Below are 12,786 nucleotides of genomic sequence, written 5' to 3'. Positions count from 1 at the left end.
ATGGCAGTTGTACCCTTCTTCCCCCCCCCCCCCCCCCCAAGAAAATTTTGCGAAGGTTAGCATTCATTTAACAAGACAAGCAAATTAAAACAATGACAGCTGCTAAGTAGGGTTGCCTACAAGCAAATAATCATTTCATGAATATGAAGCAGAAGAAAAACAAAAGGACGGGAGAGAAGAAGATAACAAGAATACATCAGGGAAGACTCGTGCATTGTAAAAATGAACTACATTACTTGGGATCCGGACTTTAGAGTTCATTGGAAATTGTAAACGATGGTGAAATTTCAGCTATGCATCAGCCAAAGCTTGCCCTGTTCTCCTAGCTTCCCACCCAACCCTCCCTCTTCTAACCACCCAACCCTCCCTCTTCTAACCACCCAACCCTCCCTCTTCTAACCATCCTTGGCAGGCCCAGTAATCAATGTTGTATTCGTATTGGCAGTATCAGCAATTCCATCGATAACATGAGGGAGATTGGACATTTTATGGGTGTCACACCTGACACCACTACTTTCATTGTGAGATGGCTCGGGTTCGACAAGGCGATCTCGGACCAACCCACTCCATTACTGCTCCATGTAACCAAATTCTAGATTACAATTTCTGACCTCTGGTTCAGTGCAGTCATCGGCAGTCGCAGTGCCATCTTACTGCAATTCACCAAATGTCCGTCTGTCTGTCTGTTCGAAGATACCGCAAAAACGGCTGAACTGATCGCATCGATATTTTGGGTGTGTAATCCTGGGACCCCCTGGAGTAAAATACGCTATATTGTTTTTCCAAGTTTTCCAGTTTTCCAATTTTCCCAAACACGATGGAATAATATTTACCGATATGAACAGTGATGTGGCTTTTGTTGAAATTATACGTACCAGGAGAGAGTAGATCGACTCCTGACGAACTCTTCCGATAATAACGTGCGGCTCCGAAGTAACATGGCAGCGTGTGCAAAGCGACTGAGAAACAGGTGTAGCGGCCGCTTCTGTGTTACAGATTCGGCACGCACTCTTCACACATAAACGTGCGACTGAGAAAGACGTGTAGCGGCCGCTTCCGTTTTGCAGAATTCAATCTTTTTTCAAAATGGGCGCCATGTACTGTTTAGATTTTGATGATTTGCGTGTGATATGATTCAACGGATGTTTATATGAATCGTTTAAAATAAAAAAGCCTTCAATTTCTGATATTTTGCCTTTTCATTTGGGCCTCCCAATTGAAGCCCCGTCCGTAGGGCGGGTACCGTTGCTCGTAGTTATAATTGCATCTGCTCAATAGCACAGTGTAATAAGACGGCCTTGGGGGAAATTTTATTCCAGAGAAAAACTTCCAATCCCTCACATGGGAGTGCTCGTAAAGAGGGACTTGATGGAGGTCAGATCACAACACCACTGATGGTGAATCGGCAATTGCTATTCAGGAATGATGACAATCCAAGCAACGATGTCCATTTGTTTATGGTATTCTGCATTGCTATTGGCTGAACCACTCTAAATGTTCATGAATCGGCTTTAGCAGGGTTTTTGCCCTCACTAGAGGAGAGGGTATTACATTTGAGTCCGTTTGTCTGTCTGTCTGTTTGTCCACACAAAAGAAATATGATTTGCTCTGCAACCGTTGGTCCGATTGACAGGAATTTTTCACAAAGGTGCACCTCGTCCTGTAGATTTTTTAAAAATGATAATTATGACGTCATAGGTCACGTGGTTTGGCCGCCATCTTGGGAAAACCGAAAAACTTTGCACCTCTATCTCCGAAAGCGCTGCATAGAAAAAAATTGAGACATGGCTCATTGTAAAGAACTCTCCACTGGGAATAACATGTTAATGATGATGTCATAGGGGCCTCCATTATGACGTCATAATTCAACAAGTACAAAACTTCATCGATCGAGATTAAATTTATTGAGCTTAATTGGGGATAAAATGAAGAAAAAAAATAATGACGTCTTCGAAGAATCCATCGACTCAGAGGAACTCGTGAGGTTGCGTGGTTCGGCCGCCATATTTGTTTTAACACAATAGCACTAAAAACACGTACTGGCAAGGGTCTGCAATCTCTTATTGGCCTTTCTTATAATAAATATAAATAACCACCTTTAGAGGCCATTTTTCCCCGCAAAGCGGGGGTTGGCCTTTTTCGGGAACCGTGGTTGTTGTTGTTTTTTGCTCCCCTTTTTGAAGCAATGTTTTACGGCCGGATGCCCTTCCTGACGCCAACCCTTTTTGCCGCCTTTAACGACAAACAGGGAATTACCAGTGAACTGGTACTCAATTAGCCGACCTCGGAAGGATGACAGGCTGAGTCAACCCCCCTGGCGTTAATGCAGCGATCGACCGGGATTCGAACCCAGGATCCTAGGATCCTAAGCCGGCACCCTAGCCGCTAGCCCAACACCAGGGTTCCACCACCTTTCTTGTTAAATATAAAATCCAGGCTTATGTGACAGTGATGTGATAGAGTTGAGAAGGCAATGTATTGGCAGTGAGGCATTAGGCTAACACATGGATGCAACAATGGGATGAACGGATGAGGGAGGAAAAAGACGGAAGGAAATGTAGTAACTTGGAAATAGATGGGGGAGAGGTTGGGGAGACTTAATAAGGATATAAAAGATGATTAGGGATGGAGAATGGCCTGAGATGGAGGTCAACTGTCGATTTGAACAACCACCTGCAGTCTGATTTTTGTTAAGTCTGTGCTGATTTAAGACAACATATTGGATGTTAGAATTTACAGATTGCTGAGAAACATCAATGGGAAAGCTGGTGATGTGATGTAGTAATGAAAAGGCAGATTATTTTTGTTGCACAAACTTGGTGTGTTGGAAGCATCACGGCCCGACATCTAAACGTGAAAAATACCGTGTCAAATGATTTCTCTTTGTTGTGTTCAGACTGGTGCAAGGTATTGGTCGGCTATGGTTGTGGTTGCTTCTGTTGGTGTCGGTCAAGCTTGCACTATTGGGGATGTTGGCCTTTCAGAGTGTGGAGGGAGAGCAGCACGAGCGGGCGGTGGAGCTGCTAAAGCAGGCAGAGAGCTCTGTGAAGCTCGTTGTGCGCTACACGCCAAAAGTCCTCGAGGAGATGGAGGCCCGCTTTGAGAAGATGCGGGTAGCACGGAATCAGCAGATTACGAACAGTCATTGATTACCCCAAGGTAGGACTGGTGGTGGTGTCTGTACCAATTTGCTTTCAATATGCAAATAGGCTCGTTGCTGAGTAACAATTGGTAGCCAATTGATGCAGAAGTACATTGACCAAACACGACATGAGAAAATAATCGTGTATATTACTTCAAAGTCTTCTTGCAAGCGAAAAATAAAAAATAAAAAATAAAAATAATGTGGAACTAGACCGGCGCTCGGTAGAGCGCGTACATCTACCAGGCTGAACAGTTTACATTTTGTATCCCACTGATGGGCTGGATCTGCATCCGGATCTTCACCAACATCTAATCTATTCGTGCTTGTCACGCCCAACCTGTCCACTAAGTTTCGTCTGAATACGTCCATAACTTTGAGATATCCTATTCGCAGACATACAGACGGGACTTAAAACATAACCTCGGTCCACCTTTGGCCAAGGTAATTAATGGACAATAACAAGGTTATTTGTTATTGTGATGGTAATTTGTTATGGACAATAACTGTTAGTCTTTGGTATGGTTTGGCCTTTCTTACCATTTGCTACACACAATTACGTGATTTGCGCCATTTCTCCATGATGATAAACTCTCAGGATAAGATGTCGTATTGGATCTTCCAAACACTTTGGATAAAAGGTTTCTGCACAGTTTGCAAGTATGGTGGTGGATTATGTTGGTGCTCGATGAGGCCTATACCTGTGTGTACTATAACGCAGGTGGAATTTAATTGGTTGCCCGATTATTAGTCATTGTTGGGATTCCAGTGTAGTGGGAGCGCTAAATCCTTTGGCTCAAGAAGAAAAATAATCTCGAACACCCGTGTTGGTCAAAGTTTAAGACCCTTGCATCCGAAGATTGACGGAAGGTTAAGCACGGAAAATATTGGAAAACGATGTTTTGGAACATTTACGACAGAGCTGTCTACCTCCTGCACACTTGGGTGTTTCTTCTTCACTCATACTGTGATCGCCAGGCTGATGTTTATCTCTTATGACCTTTCCATGTGCTTACATTATAGGCTCTTAGATATCCGAGTACTTGATACAGGTATTAGATATTTACATGAACACGACAAAGAATAGTCAAATTTCAACACAGCTTTTACATCCATTCCCTGTGTTTCCCTTGGGAATAACAGATTGACGAGTGCTAGAATGGTGTGTGGATTATGGCAGCTGTTCGTTTTATACTCAGGACTATTGTAATCAGCATGAAGTTTTGATGCTTAGTTATACTTGGTTGGTCAGGCTTTATTTATTTTTATATATAATATATTCTACCTAATCTTTTGTTGTAAAGGCCTTTTGTACACTAATATGAGGAAGGATGTCTGTAAAGTCCTTGTGCAACTCTGAACTTTACATTTGATGTAAATAAACCGTAAATGGTGCATGAAAGTATGAGTCATAAAGTTTTTACTCAAAATGGTTGTAATTTTTAGGCCTCAACATCACCACCATGTTTCGTCATACATCGTTCGATCCGATTTTTCCAATTTGAAATCGTTCTCCAGTTGCTGCTGGGTATTTAATTGAATGAATGTCATTTGTTATCATAGCCCCAAGTTTATCCAAAGAATGTGGTTTTGATGAGTAAACAACAGTTTTACATGGCTCCATAAAATGTAGACCAATGGGGACAAGGTCAGATGAACGATGTGGTCCATTTGGTCCATCTCTACCTATCCATATGTCTGGGAAGACGGCATTCAAGAACCATCGCCCATTCGAAGCACAGTGGCAAGGTGCACAGTCTTGCTGGTACAAGGTGATGTGTGAACGATTTAATCGTCGTAGATCGGGAACCAAATTCCGGTAATTGTGGTGGTTGACTTTTTATCGCTGATGTAGAAGTTGCCCCATCAGAAAATGTTAATTCGTCAATAAACCCAGGGTAATTGTGGATTTACCAACACCAATAACAACATTCACATTAATATTAACATAACCTGATGAGTTATGCTTTCATATACCTGGTGTTGGTTTAGTGGTTAGGGTGCAGACTTGGGATCCTGGGTTCGAATCCCGGTCGATCGCTAAATTAACGCCAGGGGGGTTGACTCAGCCTGTCATCCTTCCGAGGTCGGCAAATTGAGTACCAGCTTGCTGGGATGAATGATCCCGGTGTGTACCCCGATTTAGAATAGGTACACCGTATCCCTGCGCATCGAAGAGCGTGACCAAGGGTTGGCATCAGGAAGCGCATCAGGCCATAAAAACATTGCCTCAAACAGGGAACCATGATTGTCATGGGGCCCGCAAGGCTAACCCCCGCTCTAGCGGGGAAAATGGCCTTAAAACGATCATTCATTCATTCATTCATATACCAATCTGGTGTTTGCTTAGTGGTTAGGGTGCCGGCTTGGGATCCTAGGATCCTGGGTTCGAATCCCGTTCGAATCCCGTTCGATCGCTGAATTAACACCAGGGGGTTGACAGCCTGTCATCCTTCGGAGGTTGGCAAATTGAGTACCAGTTCACTGGTAATTCCCTGTGTGTCGCAAGAGGCGACTCACAGGGTTGGTGGCAGGAAGGGCATCCGGCCATAAAACATTGCTTCAAAAAAGGTACCACGGTGCCCGAAAAAGGCCAACCCTGCTCTGTGGGGAAAAATTGCCTCTAAAGGTGGTTCATACCAATCAAAAGTTTTATGAAGGTTCAAAGTTGCACAAGGATTTTATGGACAACGTGTATAATGGATAAAATGCAACCCCTTTCAAACTCTGTTTTTCAGGATGCAGGAAATTGAAGGTGAGACTTCTGAGCCGTTTTGAAATCATTCCCAAAATGCAAGCATGAGGATATTCTTTTAAAATTCCATAAATCCAGTGAAGCTGTAATTAGTTAATCTCGAATCCACCGATTTATGTTTATATCCATTAGACAAACGTTGTATAGCTTCAAAACACTTTTTATATTACCATATGCAGACATACCACTGTGGTCTAATGTTTTCATTTTTAAGTTAATAAGATATTCCCACATTAGTTGAGGCTGGCTGTTTTTACTTTTGGCTTGATTTGTTGGACAGTGGGAACCTGTAACATACTTTGTACATAAGTGAAATATTGGGTACCATTCGTATTTGACATTTGTTTGGATGCTGTACTTCCCATCGATGTCATGGAATAAAAGCTATGTTTTCATTGCATCACGCACAATAAAGGCTGTTATGGAATCAAGGAAATGTTAGCCTTTCTTGGAATACGACCCGTTAGCATTTAAGTTTGCAAGACTGTTTTTTCTTGGTGCGTGTGTGTGAAGGGGTGGGGGTCTGGAGGTGAGGTTGTCTTGAAAGTGATTTGAAGTTTGAAGGCAAATAAATGCTAATGTACAGATCTCAATATTTAAAATTTTACCAAATAAGAGCAAAAATGAATCGCTCCAAAACAGCTCCAAGGACCGAGTATTGATTAGGAAACCTGTATGTGAAATGGTCCTTTTCTTTCCCCCTTTTTAAATGGAAGAGCAAGATGTCCCCATCTGAGCACATGGCTAGCTCATCATGATGGGATTCCCAGGTTCAAATCGTATAACTTTATTTAAATTAAAGTAAAAATACATTATCTCTCTCTGCCCTTTCCGGCTTGGTGATATCAGTATAAATCCCTCCTTGAGCTTTTCCGGTTTTTTTTTGGGGGGGGGGGGGGGGGGGGATTTACCAAGGCTCGTTGCATCACTGTTTGTGACACAAATCATACACATGCAGTCAGATACATGTGGAACACTAGACATGAACTTTCACACAAAGTCACTGAGATTGGGGGAAGTGGTCACTTCCCAGAGCACTCTGTACTAGCGACATCTTCTCTATGACATCGCTTCTCTCCGCACTCATCAGGGCAATTGAGGAAGTTTCCTCTTCTCTGGCTACCTATTTTTTTATTTTTTTAAAAATTAAGACATTAATCAAAGGAAGCAGCATCAATACCAGTCTTGTCGGTGTAGCCTATGACAAAAATAAACTAGAAAGCATGTGAAAATGCAAAGCCCATCTGCATCCCCTTTGTTATTGAACTAAATTTGACGGAAAAAAGCAAAAGAACTTGTGCCATGCACTTTAAGCAAAAAGAGGACTTGAGGTTCACTTTCTCGACAAACATTGGTTTGTATTTTAATTTCAATTCAATTATATTTTAACATGAATCGGTGGAAAACTTGCCATGTATTAGTACTTTGTCTGAATTTATCCTGATCCGAGATGCGCAGTGATTTGTTGTTTTTTTTTGGAAAGGATTTACTTTTTAATTTTTTTTGGAAAAAGTGAATTTTAAATTGCCAGTGAACCTCTGGCAGTAAACAAAAAATTGAAAATCGTTCCAAACAGGAAACCTGTTTTTAAGATGAAGGACACAAACAACAGGCATGAAGAACTAATGTAACATGTTAAATAAGGTGGTGTAATAGACGCTGCGTCAACGGCGGTGAACTTCCAGAAAAGTGTTTTTATTCCACAACTTATAAAATCTTTTATTTAGATTAAATTATATACTTGAACACTGCAGAACACAAATTGCCTTTTTGGCACTTTCACAACCCTTCTGTTTAACACTACTTGAACTAAATAACACGGTATTTTATGTCATCTCACCCAATCAAATTTGCTGCTCACAGTCCATGTCCATGTCCTTGTTTCTTCAGACTGTGTGGGGAAATGTTTTATGAACTTTATTATTATTTCATGTTTTCCATGTTCTCATAAAAGGTTTGTTGAAAACTTTGCCAAAAGCTCAAATGGTGAAAAACATTCTGATAGACACGAAACAAACATTGAAGCCCAATGGTAAATAAATAAACATGGAAGCGATTTTAAAAAGTTTTTTAAATCTGCCATCTTGTGCAGTGCTAAGGCTGGTTAAATTTTTTTTCCTGTTTATCATCACTTTTTTTCAAAGAAGTGGGTAGGGCGGGAGGTTTTTGTTTTGTTTTTTTTCAGTGAAATTTTAATGGATTATTCAACGCACAATGTTTTTTTTTCTTAAATATACTTGATCGGACATACATGATGAATCATGTTATGATTTCTAAACTAGTACACCTTCGTATGTACGCACTGATACGATTCAAATAAAGAAACCTATGTCAAATTGAGTTCTGTTTACTTTTAATATTTGCTGATACATATAACAATGGAAGACCAAAAACTTCGGCTTTTAAGAATAATGTCCTGTTGCCATACATGTATCTATCAGCAGCTATTGCCATCACATTCATACATATTTGACTAGAATTCCTCGCCACGAAATATCACTTCATGGTACCGGTACATGCATATTGAGCAGTTTGGCAGACATGGAAGAAGACATAAACCACATCAAAAGGATGTCTGATTCGCGTTTATACATCTATCTATCAGCAGCTACTGCTATTATAGCACTCATAGATGTATCTATCTATCAGCAGCTACTGCTATTATAGCACTCATAGATGTATCTATCTATCAGCAGCTACTGCTATCATAGCACTCATAGATGTATCTATCTATCAGCAGCTACTGCTATTATAGCACTCATAGATGTATCTATCTATCAGCAGCTACTGCTATAATAGCACTCATAGATGTATCTATCTATCAGCAGCTACTGCTATTATAGCAGTCATAGATGTATCTATATATCAGCAGCTACTGCTATTATAGCACTCATAGATGTATCTATATATCAGCAGCTACTGCTATTACAGCACTCATAGATGAATATCTATCAGCAGCTCCTGCTATTAGAGCACTCATAGATGTATCTATCTATCAGCAGCTACTGCTATTATAGCACTTATAGATGTATCTATCTATCAGCAGCTACTGCTATTATAGCACTCATAGATGTATCTATCTATCAGCAGCTACTGCTATAATAGCACTCATAGATGTATCTATCTATCAGCAGCTACTGCTATTATAGCACTCATAGATGTATCTATCTATCAGCAGCTACTGCTATTATAGCACTCATAAATGTATCTATCTATCAGCAGCTACTGCTATTATAGCACTCATAGATGTATCTATCTATCAGCAGCTACTGCTCATAGATGTATCTATCTATCAGCAGCTACTGCTCATAGATGTATCTATCTATCAGCAGCTACTACTCATAGATGTATCTATCTATCAGCAGCTACTGCTCATGGATGTATCTATCAGCAGCTACTGCTCAAAGATGTATCTATCCATCAGCAGCTACTGCTCATAGATGTATCTATCTATCAGCAGCTACTGCTATTATAGCACTCATAGATGTATCTATCTATCAGCAGCTACTGCTCATAGATGTATCTATCTATCAGCAGCTACTGCTATTATAGCACTCATAGATGTATCTATATATCAGCAGCTACTGCTATTGTAGCACTCATAGATGTATCTAACTATCAGCAGCTACTGCTATTATAGCACTCATAGATGTATCTATCTATCAGCAGCTCCTGCTATTATAGCACTCATAGATGTATCTATCTATCAGCAGCTACTGCTATTATAGCACTCATAGATGTATCTATCTATCAGCAGCTACTGCTATTATAGCACTCATAGATGTATCTATCTATCAGCAGCTACTGCTCATAGATGTATCTATCTATCAGCAGCTACTACTCATAGATGTATCTATCTATCAGCAGCTACTGCTCATGGATGTATCTATCTATCAGCAGCTACTGCTCAAGGATGTATCTATCAGCAGCTACTGCTCATAGATGTATCTATATATCAGCAGCTACTGCTATTGTAGCACTCATAGATGTATCTATCTATCAGCAGCTACTGCTATTATAGCACTCATAGACGTATCTATCTATCAGCAGCTACTGCTATTATAGCACTCATAGATGTATCTATATATCAGCAGCTACTGCTATTATAGCACTCATACATGTATCTATCTATCAGCAGCTACTGCTATGATAGCACTCATAGATGTATCTATATATCAGCAGATACTGCTATTATAGCACTCATAGATGTATCTATCTATCAGCAGCTACTGCTATTATAGCACTCATAGATGTATCTATCTATCAGCAGCTACTGCTATTATAGCACTCATAGATGTATCTATCTATCAGCAGCTACTGCTATTATAGCACTCATAGATGTATCTATATATCAGCAGCTACTGCTATTATAGCACTCATAGATGTATCTATCTATCAGCAGCTACTGATATTATAGCACTCATAGATGTATCTATATATTAGCAGCTACTGATATTATAGCACTCATAGATGTATCTATCTATCAGCAGCTACTGCTCATAGATGTATCTATCTATCAGCAGCTACTGCTCATAGATGTATCTATCTATCAGCAGCTACTGCTCATAGATGTATCTATCAGCAGCTACTGCTATTATAGCACTCAGAGATGTATCTATCTATCAGCAGCTACTGCTATTATAGCACTCATAGATGTATCTATATATCAGCAGCTACTGCTATTGTAGCACTCATAGATGTATCTAACTATCAGCAGCTACTGCTATTATAGCACTCATAGATGTATCTTATCTTTCAGCAGCTCCTGCTATTATAGCACTCATAGATGTATCTATCTATCAGCAGCTACTGCTATTATAGCACTCATAAATGTATCTATCTATCAGCAGCTACTGCTATTATAGCACTCATAGATGTATCTATCTATCAGCAGCTACTGCTCATAGATGTATCTATCTATCAGCAGCTACTGCTCATAGATGTATCTATCTATCAGCAGCTACTGCTCATATATGTATCTATCTATCAGCAGCTACTGCTCATGGATGTATCTATCAGCAGCTACTGCTATTATAGCACTCATAGATGTATCTATCTATCAGCAGCTACTGCTATTATAGCACTCATAGATGTATCTATATATCAGCAGCTACTGCTATTGTAGCACTCATAGATGTATCTAACTATCAGCAGCTACTGCTATTATAGCACTCATAGATGTATCTATCTATCAGCAGCTACTGCTATTATAGCACTCATAGATGTATCTATCTATCAGCAGCTACTGCTATTATAGCACTCATAGATGTATCTATCTATCAGCAGCTACTGCTCATAGATGTATCTATCTATCAGCAGTTACTGCTCATGTATGTATCTATCTATCAGCAGCTACTGCTATTATAGCACTCATAGATGTATCTATATATCAGCAGCTACTGCTATTGTAGCACTCATAGATGTATCTATCTATCAGCAGCTACTGCTATTATAGCACTCATAGATGTATCTGTATATCAGCAGCTGCTGCTATTATAGCACTCATAGATGTATCTCTCTATCAGCAGCTACTGCTATTATAGCACTCATAGATGTATCTATATATCAGCAGCTACTGCTATTATAGCTCTCATAGATGTATCTATCTATCAGCAGCTACTGCTATTATAGCACTCATAGATGTATCTATATATCAGCAGCTACTGCTATTATAGCACTCATAGATGTATCTATATATCAGCAGCTACTGATATTATAGCACTCATAGATGTATCTATCTATCAGCAGCTACTGCTATTATAGCACTCATAGATGTATCTATCAGCAGCTACTGCTATTATAGCACTCATAGATGTATCTATATATCAGCAGCTACTGCTATTATAGCACTCATCGATGTATCTATATATCAGCAGCTACTGCTATGATAGCACTCATAGATGTATCTATATATCAGCAGCTACTGATATTATAGCACTCATAGATGTATCTATCTATCAGCAGCTACTGCTATTATAGCACTCATATATGTATCTATCAATCAGCAGCTACTGCTCATAGATAGATGTATCTATCTATCAGCAGCTACTGCTCATAGATGTATCTATCTATCAGCAGCTACTGCTATTATAGCACTCATAGATGTATCTAACTATCAGCAGCTACTGCTATTGTAGCACTCATAGATGTATCTATATATCAGCAGCTACTGCTATTATCGCACTCATAGATGTATCTATATATCAGCAGCTACTGCTATGATAACACTCATAGATGTATCTATATATCAGCAGCTACTGCTATTATAGCACTCATAGATGTATCTATATATCAGCAGCTACTGCTATGATAGCACTCATAGATGTATCTATATATCAGCAGCTACTGATATTATAGCACTCATAGATGTATCTAGCTATCAGCAGCTACTGCTATTATAGCACTCATATATGTATCTATCTATCAGCAGCTACTGCTCATAGATAGATGTATCTATCTATCAGCAGCTACTGCTCATAGATGTATCTATCTATCAGCAGCTACTGCTATTATAGCACTCATAGATGTATCTAACTATCAGCAGCTACTGCTATTGTAGCACTCATAGATGTATCTATATATCAGCAGCTACTGCTATTATCGCACTCATAGATGTATCTATATATCAGCAGCTACTGCTATGATAACACTCATAGATGTATCTATATATCAGCAGCTACTGCTATTATAGCACTCATAGATGTATCTATATATCAGCAGCTACTACTATTATAGCACTCATAGATGTATCTATCTATCAGCAGCTACTGCTATTATAGCACTCATAGATGTATCTATCTATCAGCAGCTACTGCTATTATAGCACTCATAGATGTATCTATCAGCAGCTACTGCTATTATAGCACTCATAGATGTATCTATCTATCAG

General features: G+C 39.6%; 1 protein-coding gene across 2 annotated transcripts in view; it reads left to right on the top strand.

Moving 5' to 3' along the window:
* LOC137412532 (protein lin-7 homolog C-like) overlaps positions 1 to 6,333 on the top strand; it is a 35,985-nt gene extending 29,652 nt beyond the window's left edge. For both annotated transcript variants that reach the window (XM_078769817.1, XM_068097859.2), the window contains exons 5-6: positions 2,985 to 3,159; positions 5,881 to 6,333. In XM_078769817.1, the coding sequence (XP_078625943.1) occupies positions 2,985 to 3,149 (165 nt within the window). In that variant the 3' untranslated portion in view covers positions 3,150 to 3,159; positions 5,881 to 6,333. The remainder of the gene's footprint in view (positions 1 to 2,984; positions 3,160 to 5,880) is intronic.
* Positions 6,334 to 12,786: the final 6,453 nt, after the last annotated feature.

Source organism: Myxine glutinosa, chromosome 1 (assembly GCF_964187855.1).
Source record: "Myxine glutinosa chromosome 1, kmMyxGlut1.1, whole genome shotgun sequence".
Classification (NCBI taxonomy): Eukaryota; Metazoa; Chordata; class Myxini; order Myxiniformes; family Myxinidae; genus Myxine; species Myxine glutinosa.
Note: the sequence above shows the minus strand (reverse complement) of the source record. Positions and strands in the feature narration are given on the sequence as shown.